This window comes from Dipodomys merriami, unplaced genomic scaffold (genome assembly GCF_024711535.1).
Source record: "Dipodomys merriami isolate MVZ:Mamm:240054 unplaced genomic scaffold, mDipMer1.0.p SCAF_20, whole genome shotgun sequence".
NCBI lineage: Eukaryota > Metazoa > Chordata > Mammalia > Rodentia > Heteromyidae > Dipodomys > Dipodomys merriami.
In genome coordinates this window covers 22,178,579-22,197,606 of record NW_027203382.1, presented here as the reverse complement: position 1 = coordinate 22,197,606, position 19,028 = coordinate 22,178,579, and the positions used below count along the sequence as shown (strand labels likewise).

Genomic DNA, 19,028 nt, shown 5'->3' with positions numbered 1-19,028 from the left:
GGATTTTACTCTATGATGCTTTACACAGAGCTTTCCTTTCTTTGCTCTCTCCTTCACATGGGTCAGACTGACTATACGTTGGGAATACTCAGACTGCCAAGGACTATTGGAGGCAGAGTCTAAGTTGACACTGATTCTTTTTTTTTGGTCAGTTGTAAGGCTTGAACTCAGGGCCTGGGCACTGTCCCTGAGCTTCTTTGCTCAAGGCTAGCACTCTACCACTTTTAGCTGGAACTTGTTTCCTGGTGGTTAATTAGAGATAAGAGTCTCATGGACTTTCCTGCCTAGGCTGCTGGCTTTGAACCATGATCCTCAGATCTCAGCCTCCTGTGTGGTTAGGATTACAGGCCTGAGCCACCAGTTCCCAGCTTGACACTGATTCTTAGTGACTTGAAACTTCATCATGGTCTCTTTATTAAAGTGAAAGCACATAAGGGCTAAGTATAAATGGACTATCAGCCAAAGTATGACTTCAAGGAGTCTGAATTTATGTGGTAGTCATTTTGCTGGTCCCTAAACTTATCATTAGGATTGGTATATGGGACAATTCAAGTAAACCACACACTGGATCTGTTGATGAGAGCTATCACAACAGGAAGGGCTCTAAGTTTCTAAAACTACCTTCCTTCCACACAACAAGAGAGTGAATACAAACTAGTGTAACACTGGAAAGGGATTGATAGAAGTGTCACTTTTAAAGATCTAAGTCCCTATATTATATCCTGGTTCAGTTTACTGGCCTGGTCCTTTGCAGAAACTGGACAGACCCTGGGGACTATTGCTAACACAAAATAGTTTCAATTACAGCTGTTTAGCCAGATGTGGTCTCTTTGCTAGAGTAGATATAGACTTAGTTATGTAAGATGAAGCCAATGATTAAGCAAATGTGTTCTTTTTTTCCCTCAATCTCAGCCAGGAAAGATCAGAACCAGCTTGTCCTGGGGCTATGTTAACTCTCTAATCATCTATCATAATATAGCCCCAAGACATCAGTACCATCTGGACCTATCGAAGAATGTCACATTGATTCATTACACTGATGACATCATGCTTATCTAGCAGCATAAATTATAGGGTGCTAACATGCTGGAGTCTTTGATATGTGCTATAAGGGGAGTGAGATAAAATTTGTTGCAGTAACACATTCTGTGGTCAGAATGTGTTACTTACAAGTAAGGGCCTCTAAGGCCTCTTTGGGTTTTGGAGGCAACACATTCTACAACTAGGAAAGTTGTTCCTGTCTATTTCTTAGTTCATACAGAAGGCTGCCAGCTTTGAGGGGGACTCACAGTAGAATGGCTATGCAGTACATCCTGGCAGCAAGGCATGCAGTCCTATGGATTGAAACAAATCATCCCAGCACCCTCACTGTATATTATTCAAGATATCAGGAGTAGGAAAAGCAATGGTATGAAGTTATGACAAGCTGCAGTAGAAGAATCACAAGCTAGGGTCCTGGGGTTAGGCAGCATCTACAACAGAGTTACAAGCCTTTTGTAAAATCAACTGTTAAGGCTTGGATAGAGTTGGAATATTTGACCTTGAGATGCTGAGGGCCTCTAAGTCTGGAAATCCCCAAAATGAGTTGTAAACATAGAAATGAACTCAGGGCCTGGGCACCCTCTTTTAGCTTTTACATCCAAGGCTATACCACTTGAGCCATAGCTCCACTTCTTCTTCTTCTTTTTTTTTTTTTTTGGAAATAAGAGAGCCACAAATTTTCTGCAGGGGCTGATTTTTAAACTGAGATCCTTAGATCTCAGGTGTGAGCCACTGGTGCCCAGCTCCATTATAGACCTTTATAAGACACTGTATCCCCAGTAAGAAGAACACCTGAGTCTCGGAACCAAGAGGAATGGCCTTATTCATTATACTCTTAGAAACATACACCACCCTGGGTCCTTCACAGCCAGTGATCATTTCAGTAACTTTATCAGACATTTTTTCACAGCTAGTTTTTCAAAGAAAAGGAAAATTTTCTATAATGTGCTTTAGCTTGCTTAGGTGTTAATTCTGACTTATAGTGTGTTTTCTCTCTTCTAATCAATTTTTCTTATTTTTCTTTATTTTTACAGTGTTGGGGATTTTATCCAGGGCTTTATGTATAAGGGGCAAACACTTAACCACTGAAGTATATCCAAAGCTCTTTCTTATTTGAAAGTCATGCCTTTGATTTACATTTGAGAGTTCACAGTTCCCAACTTTGAAAATATGTGGTTACATATAAAGAACTATAAAAAGGTTAAAGACCAAAGTTCTTTTCTTTTTTGCTCCTCCTGATCAAAGTACCTTTTTGTGGGGGCAAGCATAGAGTTTCAATGCCAAAATACAAGTCTAAAATGTTCAGCCAAGTGACAGGTTTAAAGCTTGGCATGAGTTCAGGAGTCAGGCCAATATTAAACTAAGCATAGAGGAGAATGCAAGGGTAATCCAAATGGTTTCACATGCATTTTAGAAATGTGGACAAACGTAAAAGGATAATTCCCAATATACTGTATGGTACTTTATTGTGGTATTTTACTGCACTATCATTGGGGCACACATTTTTTTAAAAGTCAAAAATATAAATTAGATTATAAAATCTACCAAGCAACATTATTATTATTATTATTATTATTATTATTATTACTATTGTGCCAGTTCTGGGGCTTGAACTCAGGGCCTGGGCACTGTCCTTTGCATTATTGTAGCTTTTTTTCATTCAAGGTTGGTGCTACATCACTTGAGTGACAGGTACACTTCTAGCTCTTTCCTGTCCAGGCTGGCTTTAAACTGCAATTGGCAGATCTCAGCTTCTCCAGCAGCTAGGATTATAGGTATGAACCATGTTAAGAATATGTTTCATCACAGTTGAATATGAGCAGCAGAATTCTGTAGATTGACAGGACTTCTCTTTTGCACAAGCGTTCTGGGAATCCTAATGATTGAATGCAACTGGAAAAGGGTTAAAGCCCAGAGATCTCCACGAGGCTCTCTCATGGAACAGTACACAATGATGAAACCTAAAGCAATAAAGCATGGATTAACCTACATATAAATGTACATATTCCTCACATATGACTGAGTTTTCATTTTATTTTGCTTTACAGTACTTGTGCTTTAAAAAAATTCAATGTTATAAAAGTGATATGTAAAGGGGTTACAGTTACATAAGTCTGGTAAAGTGTACATTTCTTTTTCTTATTTCTTTTTTTGCCACTCCTGAGGCTTGAACTCAGAGCCTGCACATTGTCCCTGGGCTTCTTTTGTTCAAGGGTAGCACTCTACCACTTGAGCCACAGCACCACTTCTGGCTTTTTCTGCTTATGTGGTACTGAGAAATCAAACCCAGGGCTTCAAGCATGCTAGGCAAGCACTCTACCACTAAGCCACATTCCCAGCCCAAAGTGTACATTTCTTTTTGGACAATGTCACCCCTTTCCTTACTCTCTCCCAGTTTCTCCCTCCCATTACCCCCCCCTCCCCAGTTGTATAGATTATTTTCTCTTTCTTTCTTTTTGTCAGTCATGGGACTTGAACTCTGGGCCTGGGTGCTGTCCCTCAGCTCTTCAGTTCAAGACGAGCGCCCTACCACTGGAGCCACAGAACTACTTTCGGTTTTCTGAGTAGTTTATTGGAGATAAGAGTTTCTCGGACTTTTCAGCCCAGGCTGGCTTTGAACCATGATCCTCAGATCTCAGCCTCCTAAGTAGCTAGGATTACAGGCGTGAGCCACTATGCCCGGCTTTGTATAGATTATTTTCAACACAGTATCTGGTGAGTACAACTGCTGCATTTGTTCACCCTTTGTTTCTTCCTTTCTACGCCTCCCCTAACCCTTTCAAAGACAGATAAGCCAACAAAACAAGGCAAAAAGAAAACAAAAACAGTTCATTTTACTGTTCTTTTTGAGAAACTTTACTATTTTAAAGATTGTCTTAGAACTGTAACTCCTTTCACCTTTATAATAGCGATAAAAAAAACTAAACAAAAAAAAAACTGACTTAAGGATGTTTGAGGATATCTAACAGTTGGGAAGGCTCTACCAACGTCTGGGGTTCCCATGCTGTTCCAGATGACTTTTCTCAGAACACAGTTGCCTATCTGATTCCCTCAAAAAATTCACAGGAGGGTACCTCTGAATGCCCGGATTTCCAAAAGCCTCAGATCTTCTACCCTTGTTCCTTGTTCCTCAGGGTTTCAGGCTATCTGTGTAGTAGGACACACCTGCCCCTCTCACTGTGCTGGGGTACGGGTAGCAGGCCGGCGCCAGGATCCAGGATCCGGGATCCAAGCCGGGGAAGCCGGAGGCTGCGCACCAAGTAGTCGGAAGCGCGGCGGCTGGAGGGCGGGGCTGGGCGACGCGGATGGGCGGGGCGAGAAGGCGCGCTCACGCGGGAACGGAGCGCGCCGCCGCCGCCGCGTCACCAGCGTGCGGCACGTGCCCGTGTTTACGTCCCTCGTGGAGCCGCCGACGTCAGCAACCAAATGGCAACATTGTGGCGACGGTGAGCGGCAGAGTTTAGGAGACGGCGTCTCCCCGTCACGTCGACTCGGAGCGGTGGGTAGGAGAAGAGCAGGGGCGGGGACCCGGGTAGGCCCCTGCAAGGTCCAGAACGCATCCTTGGCCGTCCGGGCCCCGCGGCCCCCGCGCCTCACGCCGGGAGCCCCGCGGACGCGGCCCCGCGGCCTCGCGCAGGGGAGGCCGGGCGGCCCTCGGCGAGGCGCTGCGGCAGCGCGGGGCTTGTAAACAGATCCGGCCGCACGTGACCATGTGAACTACCTGCCCGGGCGACGTGTATTGTCCTCCCCGGGAGCCGCGCCACAAAGGAGCCGGGTGGTGGAGCGCGGGGGAAGAGCGAGCGAGCGAGCGAGCGAGCGGGGAAGAGCCGGCCGGCGTGCTAAGATGGCTGAAGGCGCCCGGCGAGGGTGAGCGGGGGGCGCGGCGCAGGACAGCCGTCCTGACCTCGGGGCCCCGCGGCCCGGTGCCGGGAGCCACCATGTCCTTCGCGCTGGAAGAGACTCTGGAGTCGGACTGGGTGGCTGTTCGGCCCCATGTGTTCGACGAACGCGAGAAGCACAAGTTCGTCTTCATTGTGGCCTGGAACGAGATCGAAGGCAAGTTTGCCATAACCTGCCATAACCGGACGGCCCAGAGGCAGCGGAGCGGTTCCCGGGAGCAGGCGGGGGCGCGGGGAGGCGCCGAGCCCGGCGCCCCGGCCTCTGATGGGACCCGCGGGCCTGGCAGCCCGGCGGGCAAGTGCCGGCCCGAGGCCGGTGCTTCTGCTACACCCGTCCGAAGCCCCGGGCCCCGGAGGAGCCCGATTTGGGCGGACGGCGGCTCTCCGCGGAGCCCGCGCAGCCTTCGAGGGGACCCACTGCTGCGGGGTCCGGCCGGCAAAGGGGCGGAGAGTCCACTCCGGAGCCCCGCGCGGGCCAAGCCCAGCCCGGTCCGGAAAGGAGCTGAACCCAGAGATGCGACGAGGCCTGCCACTGCAGCATCGCCACCGGCGCCCAGGGAGGCCCCCGTGTCCTCGGTGCGGGTAGTAAGCGCCTCCGGGGCGGTCTCCGAGGAGATCGAGGTGCTGGAAATGGTGCGGGAGGACGAGACGCCCCTAACAGTCACCGACGCGGAGCAGTCGCCCGCCGCCGCCGCCGCCACCGCCGCCACCGAGCCTGAGTCTCCCGCCGAGGAGTGCAGTTGGGCAGGGCTCTTCTCCTTCCAGGATCTGCGCGCCGTGCACCAGCAGCTCTGCTCGGTGAATTCGCAGCTGGAGCCCTGCTTGCCGGTGTTCCCCGAAGAGCCTTCCGGAATGTGGACGGTGCTGTTTGGGGGCGCCCCTGAGATGTCCGAGCAGGAGATCGACGCTCTGTGTTACCAGCTCCAGGTTTACCTTGGACACGGCCTGGACACTTGTGGCTGGAAGATCCTTTCCCAGGTGCTCTTCACGGAGACCGATGATCCTGAGGAGTATTATGAGAGCCTCAGCGAGTTGAGGCAAAAGGGCTATGAAGAAGTGCTTCAGCGGGCCCGGAAGCGCATTCAGGAGGTAAGGAAGGACCCCCCCTTTGCAAAGCCCGCGGTCATCAGGGTTCTTATCCGTCTCTGTGGGGGAGTGTGCCCGTGGGGTGTTTTCTTTTCTGCACTCAGGAAAAAGTAGAGCCGCCTAGGAGTTCCTGTCTCCCCTTCATTCCTTCCATTGCTTTCATTGGCTCGGTGAAGGGCCTTTGGTAAGTCTTAAGATTGCTCCCCCACTTTTCAAACAGATCTCATAGAGTAAGTGTATCCAGTTTATTATTCAGTTCCAGTGATAAGACGAAAGCCACTCAAAGGAAAAACAAAAAAAGAGAGAAAGATATCATGAACTAAGTGAGTTTTACTCTGCCCCTAAAGCTTTTGCAGCAGCAGTAACTGCCCAGATAATCAACACTTTCCTGCTGTTTACTCATACTAATTTGTCTTAATGGAGCAGAATTGATCTGCTTTTTTTCCCTCCTTGTGCTGTCTGAGAATGTGGGCAGATTTAAAATACTTATTTCCTTTGCAGGGTTGGGAATGAAATACAGTGCAGTAAGCATGCTATACCTTAGCCCTGGATTCATTTTAAAATGTGACTTGTCCTAGTGGAAACCAACCAACTAACAATTGGAAGTAAGCTGTATTTTTTTTTTTAGGTTAACTCAAGTCTTTACAGGTGGCTCAGGTTTCAGTCCTGTTTTAGGGAGAAGGAAGGCTCTATGTGAGTGCATTATGCATTTGTACTTTGTAGAAGAGTAAAGAGTGGAAAACGTTTTTTGTTTTTGTTTTCTTCAAATTATTTAACCCTTAAAATAACAGGAAATAATAGGAAATTCCTGAACAGTTAAGCTATACTGTGTATGTGTGTGTGTGTGTGTGTGTGTATGTATATGTGTGTATATGTATTCATGTATGAAGTCATTCCTAATTTCATTCCTAATTACTGAGGAAACTTTACTAAGAAAAAAAGTACTTAAAGCTAGTTTCTTCTAATGGACAGTACATGTAGTTTCTCAAGCAAATTACTGCTTTTAGAATTAGTACAAAGATTGGATTTGGGGAGGAAAATGCTTTCTATGGTGTTTTTATTGGAATCTTGCCATTAGACAAAGTTTCAGTCCCCTATGGTGTTTTTATTTTAATCTTGCCATTAGATAAAGTTTCAGTCCTCAGTTTGTCTTCATAGAATATTAGGTATTTTTTTTCTTTTTCTTGCCAGTCCTGGGGATTGAACTCAAGGCCTGGACACTATTCTTGAGATTCTTTTGTTCAAGGCTAGCACTCTACCACTTGAGCCCCAGCATCACTTCCAGCTTTTTCTGTTAATGTGGTCCTGAGAAATCGAATCCCAGGCTTCATGCATGCTAGGCAAGCACTCTACCACTAAGCCATATTCCCAGCCCTGTTAGATATTTTTCTGCCACTGCTTTTACACTTCCTGTATCCACATTTTTCACTCCTTCAGGTTGATTACGTTCTGTTAAGTGTTACCCATGGTAATATGATCCTAGAGTTCTAGGAATCTGTTTTTATTTCCATCTCACTTTTGCAGTCTTTTCTTCCTTAAAGTCTTTGTGGAAGGAAGTTACAGACACAATGTATTTTTGGTATTAATATTGAGCTGTACACTTCTTTTAAACTTTAGAACAAAGTTAGTGCTTCTCTTAGTCCATTACATATATATGTAGCATTTTTTCCATATTAGAATTATTTTCATCCTTGAATGGACTGGTCCGATTTCAATTTTAATGATACTGAAAAAAGGTGTCTGTCTTTGGTTTTAGAATTCAAATGGGTAGCTGAGCGCCCGGTGGCTCATGCCTGTAAAATCCTAGCTAATCAGGAGGCTGAGATCTGAGGATCACCGGTCAAGTCAGCCCAGGCAGGATAGGCCATGAGACTTTTTTTTTTTTGGGGGGGGGGAGGGGTCTGGTTATAGGCCCTGAACTCTGGGCCTGGGCGCTGTCCCTCAGCTCTTCAGCTCAAGGCTAGCCCTCTACCACTTGAGCCACAGTGCCACTCCCGGCTTTTTCTTTTTTTGCTTATGTGGTGCAGAGGAATCGAACCCAGGGCCTCATGCATGCAAGGCAAGCGCTCTACCACTGAGCCATCTTCCCAGCCCCCAGGCTGTGAGACTCTTTATCTCCAATAAACCACTCAGAAAACCGGAAGTGGCTCTGTGGCTCTAGTGGTATAGAGTGCTTGCCTTGAGCTGAAGAGCTGAAGGAGAGTGCCCAGGCCCTGAGTTCAAGCCCCACGACCGACAAGACAAAAAAAAAAAAAATCAAATGGGTTGAAAATGAACTGCCAAAAAAGTACTCTTCTAGTTAAATTTTTAAAAAGAATTGCTTTCCTAATTAAAATTCTATTTTTTTTTTGGGGGGGGGGTCCGGTTGTGGGGCCTGAACTCTGGGCCTGGGTACTGTTCCTCAGCTCTTCAGCTCAAGGCTAGCACTCTACCACTTGAGCCACAGCGCCACTTCCTGCTTTTTTTTCTGCTTATGTGGTGCTGAGGAATCAAACCCAGGGCCTCCAGCATGCAGGGCAAGCGCTCTACCACTTAGCCACCTTCCCAGCCCTTAAATTTATTGACCATATGCTTTATTCTCCTTAACAGGAAAAATTTAAGCTTTCAGAGCATTTAGTAATTTGAGAAGCAACTGAAAATGCTTATTGTAAATTAAAGAGTGAATATATAAATTTGGTTCTTTATATGTAGTTGACAGAACAGAGCAGAACTTGAACACTGGCTCTTAGGGACAGTAAATAAGTTTGTAACTTCCACTCTCCTTTGTACAATAGGATTATCTTGAGAAATTGAGATTGGGGAAGGTGTGATGTGAATAGTGATATCTGACCAACAATATGACAGTGGAAGTATATAGGATATTGCCTTGCATTTGTGTTCTCTAGCTGCTTAAAGTCTTATTTATTTAGCAATACTGGGGATTGAACCCAGGGCTTGGTGCATGTATGTTCTATCCCTCTATCCATGCTTCCAGCCTTTAAAGTTTTCTTTATCTTTTTTTTTTTTTTGTCTTTTCTTTTTTGGTACTGGGGATCGAACCCAGGACGTTGCACTTGCTAGGCAAGCGCTCTGCCACTGAGCTACATCCCAGCCCAGTTTTCTTTATCTTAATAACTTGGGAGAGTTATTTGCCTTGGCTTGCAGGGTTTTTGGGGGAGGGCAGGCAAGAGGGATAGGTATTGATATATCAAGCTCTTACCCAGCATTTTCTTTAATCATTTTCTTGATTATGCCTGAATTCTACCATTTTTGCAGGTTAATTGGATTTTTATGCCACAGGCTAGCTTCTCAGATGCTCAGATCTCAGCCTCCAGAGCTAGCTCAGCCTCTGAGGTAGCTAGGGTTATAGGCATGAGCCACCCATCTTCTAGTTTAAAGATTTTTTTTCCGGTTGTGGGGCTTGAACTCAGGGCCTGGTTGCTGTCCCTCAGCTCTTCAGTTCAAGGCACTTCTGGTTTTCTGGTGGTTAATTGGTGATAAGAGTAGCTATGATTACAGGTTGATCCATCGGCGCCTGGCTCTGCACATTTTTTTTTTTTTAAGATTTCTTTTATTAGCATGCATTACTTGTATACAAGGAAGGGTTTTATTGTGATATTTTCATACATACATACAATGTATACTATCAACTTTACTCCCCTGTGTCACTCCCTTTACCCATCCTTTTAAAACAGTTTGGACACTGGTTCATACCTGTAACCCTAGCTAATCTGGAGGCTGAGATTTGAGCAACCAGCCCAGGGAAGAAAGTTTGTGAGACTCTTCTTTCCAATTAACCACCCCAAATCCCAAAGTGGAGTTTTGGCTAAAGTGGTAGAGCACTAGCCTTGAGGGAAAAAAGGAAAACAATTAAAGTTCAAACTCTGACAGCATCCAGGCCCTGAGTTCAAGTTCCAGGACCAGCACAAATACAAAAAATATGGGGCTGGGAGGTTGGCTCAGTGGTAGTGCTTGCCTCGCATGCTTGAGGCCCTGGGTTCAATTCCTCAGCACCACATGAGTAGAAAAACCAGAAGTGGCACTGTGGCTTAAGTGGTAGAGCACTAGCCTTGAGCTGAAGAGCTCCGGGACAGGTCCTGGCCCAAAGTTCAAGCCCCACCCCCCCACCCCCCCCCCAAAAAAAAAAAAAGAATTTGAAGCTGTGTATAGAGGCTCGCTCCAATAATGCTGGCCACTTGGGAGCTAGAGATTGGGAAGACTGAGGTTTGAGAACATCCTGGGCAAAAAGCTCCCCAGACCACATCTAAAAGAAGTGGTACCTGTGAGAAGTGAGGCCCACCAATTACCATCTAGGAAAGGCTGAAGACAAGGGTCTAGCATTCTGTGGGAGGCAGGAAGGAGATGCTCTAGGCAGTTGCTGGGTCAGGGCCTCTGTCTTAATGGGCTTTCCCTCCTTTTGTCTGTCTCCAGGACTGGAGGGGTGGGGCTGAGTAAGAATTGCTGTCTTTTCTATTGTCCTGATGATGTGGGAGTAGATTCCTGTGTAGCTCAGGACAGTGAATGATATTCTGAGAGCAGGGCTATGGGGGGAGGCTTTGGCCAGGCCCCTTCTCTTAGACAGGAAGCAAGTAGGGCTGGGGGTCGATCTTGGGTCTCTTAACTAGTGCTAGCCTCGCTCCCAGGGCTATGCTTGGAGGAGCAGGCTTCCTGCCCTCCTTCCTTGAAGACTCTGTGGTTTGGGAAAGCCTGAGAATAGTGGGGTTGCCTCATCCTCAGTTCCTGGCAAGAGACTGAAACTCAGGTATCACTTAATAAAGATCTTTTTCTTTTTCTTTTTTTTTGGTCGGTCGTGGGGCTTGAACTCTGGGCCTGGGCACTGTCTCTCAGCTCTTCAGCTCAAGGCTAGCGCTCTACCACTTGAGCTACAGCATCACTTACGGTTTTCTAGTGGTTTATTGGAAATAAGAGTTTCATGGACTTTCCTGCCCTGGCTGGCTTTGAACTGCGATCCTCAGATCTCAGCCTCCTGAGTATCTAGGATTACAGGCGTGAGCAACTGGAGCCCGGCTTAATAAAAAATCTTAAACTCAAAAAAGAAAAAGGCTGGATGGGCACCACCATTACTACCACGTCCAGCCTGTGAGAAATATATAGCTGGAGTGCGATCCAGCCTGGTCTATATGCAAAGTCAAGATCTTCTTGTCTCCTAGGGATTTGGCTGGAGTGGTAAAGCACCTGCTTAGCAAACTGAGGCCCTGAGTTTAAATCCTAGTGTAACCCCCCCCCCCCCCCCCCCCGCACAGATTCTTCCCAGCTCCACCAAAGGATCTTAAAACAAATAGTTGTAGTCAAAGTTAGTGGTACATTCAGCATTTTGGAGGTGAAGCAGGAAGATTACTTGCCTAGCATTTCAAGACCAACTTGCACAACAAATTGAGATATTGCCTCAAAAAACAAGAGAATATAACTGTGTGCTAGAGTTTCATACCTTTAATCCTAGGTGAGATCTGAGAGTTACAGCTCAGTCAGTCTGGGCAAGAAATCCGTGAGACATCTCCAGTTAACTACTAAGAAAAAAAAAGCCAAAAGTAGAGCTGTGGCTCAAGTGCTAGAGCATTAGTTTTCCATGAGAAAGTTAAGGGACAGCATCTAGGCCCTTAGTTCAAAGTGCAGTACCAGCTCTCTTTCTCTTTCCCTCCCTCTCCCTCCCTCCCTATTCTCCCCCCCCCCCCCCCCCACTCACTCTTAACAACAAAACCAAAAGAGAACAAGCTGGCCATTGAAAACTCACTCTGTAATCCAGTTATTCAGGAGACTAAAATCCAGAAGAAAAATCTACCAGATTCCTCTCCCATAAACCTGCAAAAAACTGGGTGGAGGCCCAGCTTAGCTAACAAGAGTACTATCCTGAGTAAGCAAGTCCAGCAAACTTGAGATTCTGAGTTTTAAGTCACAGTACCAACAAAAAGCAAACCAAAAAGACATCATCCAGAAAACAAAACCCCTACATTGTGAAATTTTCTGTTTCAAGGTTACTGGAACCTGGATTGGAGTTTAATCTTGGGGCTATTGTTATAAGAGTTCATAAGTATTACGGTTGTCTTTGGTCAACTGAATTGAAATTATTATAATTTGTGAGATCTTCAGTATACAATTTTACAAAGCCAGCCCTAGCAGGAAAGTCCAGAGATTCTCATCTCCAGTTAACCACCAAAAAGCCAAATGAAGCTTAGGGTCAATGCCCACGCCCTGAGTGCAAATACTGGGTCCAGCAGAAAAAGTGGAATTTGTTACTGGTAGGTTTGTCTTGCACTTTTCCAATGGTGTTCTGTAGGATCCGCTATCCATGCAGCAGGCACTCAAACTCTGTATGAGTGCAAGTGCCACAAAGACCGTTTTTTATTTTTAGTTTTTTTTGGTCGTGGGGCTTGAACTCTAGGCTTGGGCACTGTCCCTTTGCTCTTCAGCTCAAGGTGAGTGCTGTACTGCATGAGCCACAGTGCCACTTCTGGTTTTCTAGTGGTTTATTGGAGATAAGAGTGTCATGGACTTTCCTGCCCAGGCTGGCTTGAACCATGATCCTCAGATCTCAGCCTCCTGAATAGCTAGGATTATAGGCGTGAGCCACTGGCACTCAGCTCACAAAGACTTTTTTGACTATAGCAGTATGCTTTGGCTGTAGGAGCTAAGGTTGTATTGTAGTGTGTGTGTATAGGTGACTGTTTTGTTGAGGTTTACATTTGATGACCTGTAAATAATGGTTTCTGTATAATCACAGTATTCCTGAAATAACTAATGTGCTTTAGATAGTAAGCCACAATTATGATGGTAGGCTTGATTAAGATCTAAAAATCAGTATCTACTTGGAATTTATTATGTTTACAAAAATGTGCTTAATTCTAACTTGTTTGCAGTGGAAACCACTGAGAGCAGCATGTGCTCCCAGAACTGGCACACAGTAAACACCATATTAAGTGTTTTGGAGTCAGAAAGATCTGGGTTTCAGGGACTCATCAATTCTGATGACATGCTTAGTTATTTAACATCTCTCCCTCTTCCCTCCCTCCCTCCCTCCCGCGTGCGTGCGTGCGTGCGTGCGTGCGTGCGTGCGTGCGTGCGTGCGTGTGTGTGTGTGTGGGAGGTTTGAACAAAGGACCTCAAATTTGTTAGGCTTGTGTTCCAACATTTGAACCATACTCTAATTCTGCCTTTTTGCTATTTTGGAGGTAGAATCTGGTGGACTTTTCAAAGACTCAGGCTATCTTTGAACGAAGATTCTACAGATTTCCCAAGCAGCTAGAGTTACAGACATGAGCCAGAGAGTGGTCCCCAACTTATTTTTTAGCTTCTTCAAAGCAAGGAATTACCTAAGGATAGTTTACAAATTTTTAACAAATGCCTGGCACTTTTCATGGTGGTTTCCAAAAATTATTATTTTTCTTTTCTATCGTGTAATAGATTTTTCAGCTTTTCATTCAGCCTTTACCTCCAGAGATTATAACTTTAATTTTTGTTTTATATTTTTAAATTTTTATTTTTTGTCGGTCATGGGGCCTGAACTCTGGGTCTGGGCGCTGTTCCTGAGCTCTTCAGCTTAAGGCTGTAGCTCTACCACTTGAACCACAGTCCCACTTCCATTTTTCTGGTGGTTCATTGGAGTTGCGTCTCATGGACTTTCTTGCCCAGGCTGGCTTTGAACCGAGATCCTCAGATCTCAGCTTCCTGAGTAGCTAGGATTACAGGTGTGAGACACTGGTACCTTGCAAATTTATTATTTTTGTTACTGGTATTGGGGCTTGAACTCAGGGCCTTGTGCTCTTGCCTGGCTTTTTTCCACTTAAGGCTAGTGTTCTACCACTTAAGCCATACCCCTTCTACATTTTTGCTGACTAATTGGAGATAAGAATCTTATGAACCTTCTTATCTGGGCTGGCTTCAATGAGATCCTCAGATCTCAGCCTTCTGAGTATATAATATTACAGGTGGAAGAATACAGGTGGGAAGCACTGGTGCCCAGCTCTAAGGAGAACTGCTTACTTTGGAGGTGATTTAACAGAAGGGGTAAGAAAGAAGACTGTTTTGCTGACCATGCCTTCTTCCTATTAAGGCTTTCCAAATTTTTCAAACTAAGTTACTCAACTCTGGAGACCTGCTGAAGTTTCAGATACATACATTTGAGAATTGGCAGTACTGTAGAAGGCCTTTGATGCTGTTTTTCATTGGGCCAGGTCTTGCTGTGGAGCCAGGACTCATGTCTGTAATCCTAGCTACTCAGCAAGATCCCAGTTTCCTGAGTCGGAAAGTCTTTGAGACTCTCAACTCCAGTTAATCATATTAAAAAAAGCCAGAAGTGGAGCTGTGGCCCAAATGGTAGAGCGTTAACCTTGAACACAGAAGCTTAGGGATGGTGCGCAAGCCTAGGGTTCAAGCCCCAGGATGATTGCAATGGAGAGAGTGATTCTGTCTGGTAGTTTTTAGCTGGAGATATTAAAAGTCTGGCTATTACATATTGAAGGCACAAGGCAGCTTTAGCTTTTGGAACTGAGGTAATGTATCAACATTGTAGCTTGATGTCTTATCTTAATCATAATTGAGAAAATATTGCAAAGTGCTGTTACTGTAAAACAGAATAATGGAGCTAAATGAAGTTTATGATTCTTAAAGACTTGCAAGCTGGATGATGTTAAATACTTTGATTCTGATAACTTTTTGCTTTTTTTTTTGTCGGTTGTGGGGCATGAACTCTGGCCTGGGCACTATCTCTCAGCTCTTCAGCTCAAGGCTAGCACTCTACCACTTGAGCCACAGCGCCACTTCTGGCTTAATGGAGATATGGTTCAAGTGGTAGAGTACCAACCTTAAGCAAAAATGTCAAGTGAAACCACAGGCTCTGAATTCAAAGCCCTAGTACTAGTATAAAAACAAAACAAAATAAAACAAAACAAAACAGGGCTGGGAAAGTGGCTCAGTGGTAAGAGCGCTTGCCTTGCATGCATGAGGCCCTGGGTTCGATTCCTCAGCACCATATAAGAAAAAAGCCGGAAGTGGCGCTGTGGCTCAAGTGGTAGAGCGCTAGCCTTGAGCTGAAGAGCTGAGAGACAGCGCCCAAGCCCAGAGTTAAGGCCCCACGACCGGACCCAAAAAAAAAAGCATCCTTATCTAGAAATAATCCTTATGACTTTAAAAGTAGAAAAATAGGAAGTCTTGAGGTGTGGCTTAGACAGTGGTAGAGCGTTTGCTTAACAGGCTCTAGGCCTTGAGTTTGATACCTAGTATTTCAAAAGCAAAACAGAATTTTATAATTTTTTTTTGTTGTTGTTGGTCGTTGGGCTTGAACTCTGGGCCTGGGCGCTGTCCCTCAGCTCTTCAGCTCAAGGCTAGCGCTCTACCACTTGAGCTACAGCGCCACTTCCGGTTTTCTGGTGGTTTATTGGAGATAAGAGTCTCACAGTCTCTCCTGCCCGGGCTGGCTTTGAACCGTGATCCTCAGATCTCAGCCTCCTGAGTAGCTAGGATTACAGGTGTGAGCCACCAGCGCCCGGCTTTTTATATTTTTTTTTTTTTTTGCAAAACAGAATTTTAAAAAACCAAACTAGAATAACTCTCACTTCTTTTTTTTAAGTGTTTTTTTTTTTTTTTTGGGTGGGGGATGGCTCCCAATCCTCCTCTAACTTCTTCTAGTTCGCATTTTATTGCTTTTGTTCCCCCCTAGTCTCAACCTTCTTTACTTCAACCCTGGACTGATTGTACCTTTCTTGGCTAATGTCTTCCTTTCAATATAGTCTCTCTGTACCTAGTTCCTAAACTTTTAAAATGCTACTTTCACCAGTGCTGGTGGCTCACACCTGTAATACTAGCTACTAAGGAGGCTGAGATCTGAGGATCGTGGTTCAAAGCCAGCCTGGACAGGAAAGTCCGTGAAACTCTTATCTTCAGTGAACCACCAAAAAACCGAAGTGGTGCTCAAGTGGTAGAGTGCTCACCTTGAGCTGAAGAGCTGAGGGACAGTGCTTAGGCCCAGATTCAATTTCCACAGCTGACAAAAAAATAAAATGCTATTTTTTTGGCGGGGGTGGGGGGGGTGGGTGGTCCGGTCATGAGGCTTGAACTCTGGGCCTGGGTATTGTCCCTCAGCTCAAGGCTAGCACTCTACCACTTGAGCCACAGCACCACTTCTGGCTTTTTTCTTTTTGCTTATATGGTGCTGAGGAATCGAACCCAGGGCCTTATGCATGCAAGGAGGCAATCGCTCTACCACTGAGCCACCTTCCCAGCCCAAAATGCTACTTTTTATACCTTCTTATACTCACCTCTCCTGTCTTAACAAATGCATATAGGTCACTACTCAAGCTGTTCCATGACTTGTTTTGTAGGCAAATAATGCCATTTAGGGTCACCAAGTCTTGGTTGACTTCGCTCTAGTCTTTTATCTGGACACTCTCATTCTAGCCAAGCTCTTTTATTATTTGCTGAACCTACTGTATATTCTTGGTTTCTTTTTTGTTTTGTTGTAGTTTTTGTGCTGGTCCTGGGGCTTGAACTCAGGGTCTGGGTACTGTCTCTCTCTGAGCCCTTTTGCTCAAGGCTAGTGCTCTACCACTTGAGCCATAGCTCTATTTTCTTCTGGCTTTTTGATGATTAATTGGAGATGAGAGTCTCGGGCTTTCCTGCCCTGGCTGTCTTTAAACCAGGATCCTCAGATCTCAGCTTCCTGAGTAGCTAGAATTAAAGGCATGAACCAGCAGTGCCTGGCATTTTTTTTAAAATTTTTATTGTAAAGATACTATACAGAGGGTTACAGTTACATGAGTGAGGTAATGAGTACACTTCCTCTTGAACATTGTTACCCCCTCCATTGTTTTCCCCCTAGCATCCCCTCCCTCCCTCCCTTCCCCAAGGTTCTTTTTTTTTTTAATTTTTTTATTGTGATTAAGTGATTACATAATTTCCGGAATTTCACAGTATTGTGGAATAATGGTGTTCATTTAAAGTCACAAGTTCATTCTAACTTTCCTGGAGCAAATTGTCTATCACAGTCTGTAACATATAACGGTGTTCACATGTTATATACCATATATGTGATCAGCAGCATGGGGATATTTAGTAGTGGTTCAACCAGATTAGTGGGAGTTCTTTGTTTCTTAAGTCCTGTTAGTTTTGTCGTATCACCTAACATTTTGGATTTAGCATCCGCTTATCAGGGAGACCATGTACCGTTTGTCTCTTCGTTCTTGGCTTACCTCGCTCAACATGATTCCTTCTAGCTCCATCCATTTCCCTGCAAATGCCATTATTTTGTCATTTCTAATGGCTGTATAATATTCCATTGTGTATAGATACCACAATTTTTGGATCCATTCATCTGTGGTGGGGCATCTGGGTTGTTTCCATACCCTAGCTATTGTGAACAGTGCTGCTATAAACATGGAGGTGCACGTGTCCTTGTATATTGGTTCCTGTTGTTCAGGGTAGATGCCTAGAAGTGGTATGACTGGGTCGTTAGGGAGGTCAATCTTCAGCTTTCTTTTTTTTTTTTTTTTTTTTGTCGGTCATGGGGCTTGAACTCTGGGCCTGGGCGCTGTCCCTCAGCTCTTCAGCTCAAGGCGAGCGCTCTACCACTTGAGCTACAGTGCCACTTCCGGTTTTCTGGTGGTTTATTGGAGATAGGAGTCTCACGGTTTCTCCTGCCCGGGCTGGCTTTGAACCGCGATCCTCAGATCTCAGCCTCCTGAGTAGCTAAATCTTCAGCTTTCTAAGGACCCTCCAGACTGCTTTCCAAAGTGGTTGTATAAGTGTACCTTCCCACCAGCAGTGTAATAGGGTTCCTCTTTTTCCACATCCCCTCCAGCATTTGTCGTTGGCTGATTTGTGGATGTGGGGCATTCTGACGGGGGTAAGGTGGTATCTCAGGGTTGTCTTTATTTGCATTTCCTTCACCACCAGGGATGATGAACATTTCCTCATGTGTTTCTTTGCCATTTTTATTTCTTCATTTGAGAAGTCCCTCTTTAGTTCCCTTGCCCACTTAGTAATTGGTTTGTTAGGTTTGGGAGGGATTAGTTTCTTGAGCTCCCTGTATATACAGGATGTTAACCCCTTGTCTGATATATTGCTGGTAAATATTTTTTCCCAATTAGTTGGTTGTCTTTCTAGCTTAGTTGCGATAGATTTAGCTGTGCAGAAGCTTTTTATTTTAAGGTAGTTCCATTTGTCGAGTCTCTCTCCAACTTGTTGTGACCCTGGGACTTTGTTCAGGAAGTTCCTTCCTGTGCCTATTAGTTCAAGTGTCTCTCCTACTCTGTCCTGCAGTAGTTTCAGAGATTCAGGTTTAATGTTAAGGTCTTTAATTCATTTTGAGTTGATGTTGGTGCATGGTGATAGGCTGGGGTCCACTTTTAGTTTTCTGCATGTGGCTGCCCAGTTTTCCCAGTACCAGTGGTTGAAGAGGCTGTGTTTCTTCCATTGTATGTCTTTGGCTCCTTTGTCGAATATCAGCTGGCTGTAGGCCTGTGGATTTATTTCTGGGTCTTCTATTCTGTTCCATTGGTCTTCGGGTGTCTGGCATATTTTTAAATTTAATTTAATTCAGTTTTATTCCAGTGTATAGGATACCACTCTCTATACTACTTTTGTGTGTGTGTGTGTGTGTGTGTGTGTGTGTGTGTGTGTGTGTGTGTGTGTGTGTGTGTGTGTGTGTGTGTGTGTGTGTGTGTGTGTGTGTGTGTGAAGTTCTGCCTTTTTAGGGAAAGATCAAAGGCCCTTCTATGAGAACTTTTAAACTTCTTGCAGAAGTTTAAAAATTAGAGGCCTAATGTTAGAGCATGTCTTTTTTTTTTTTTTTGGTTCCGGTTGTGGGGCCTGAACTCTGGGCCTGGGCGCTATCCCTCAGCTCTTCAGCTCAAGGCTAGTGCTCTACCACTTAAGCCACAGCGCCACTTCCGGCTTTTTTTTCTTTTTGCTTATGTGGTGCTGAGGAATTGAACCCAGGGCCTCAGGCATGCAAGACAAGTGCTCTACCACTGAGCCACCTTCCCAGCCCTTTTCTTCTTTTTTTAAAATCCA

General features: G+C 45.1%; 1 protein-coding gene across 1 annotated transcript in view; it reads left to right on the top strand.

Moving 5' to 3' along the window:
- Window positions 1–4,430: 4,430 nt before the first annotated feature.
- The window catches only part of Jmy (junction mediating and regulatory protein, p53 cofactor), a 79,354-nt gene continuing 64,756 nt past the window's right edge, over window positions 4,431–19,028 (top strand). Inside the window, exon 1 of the mRNA XM_070031204.1 lies at window positions 4,431–6,029. Coding sequence (XP_069887305.1) covers window positions 4,980–6,029 — 1,050 coding nt within the window. The 5' untranslated portion in view covers window positions 4,431–4,979. The remainder of the gene's footprint in view (window positions 6,030–19,028) is intronic.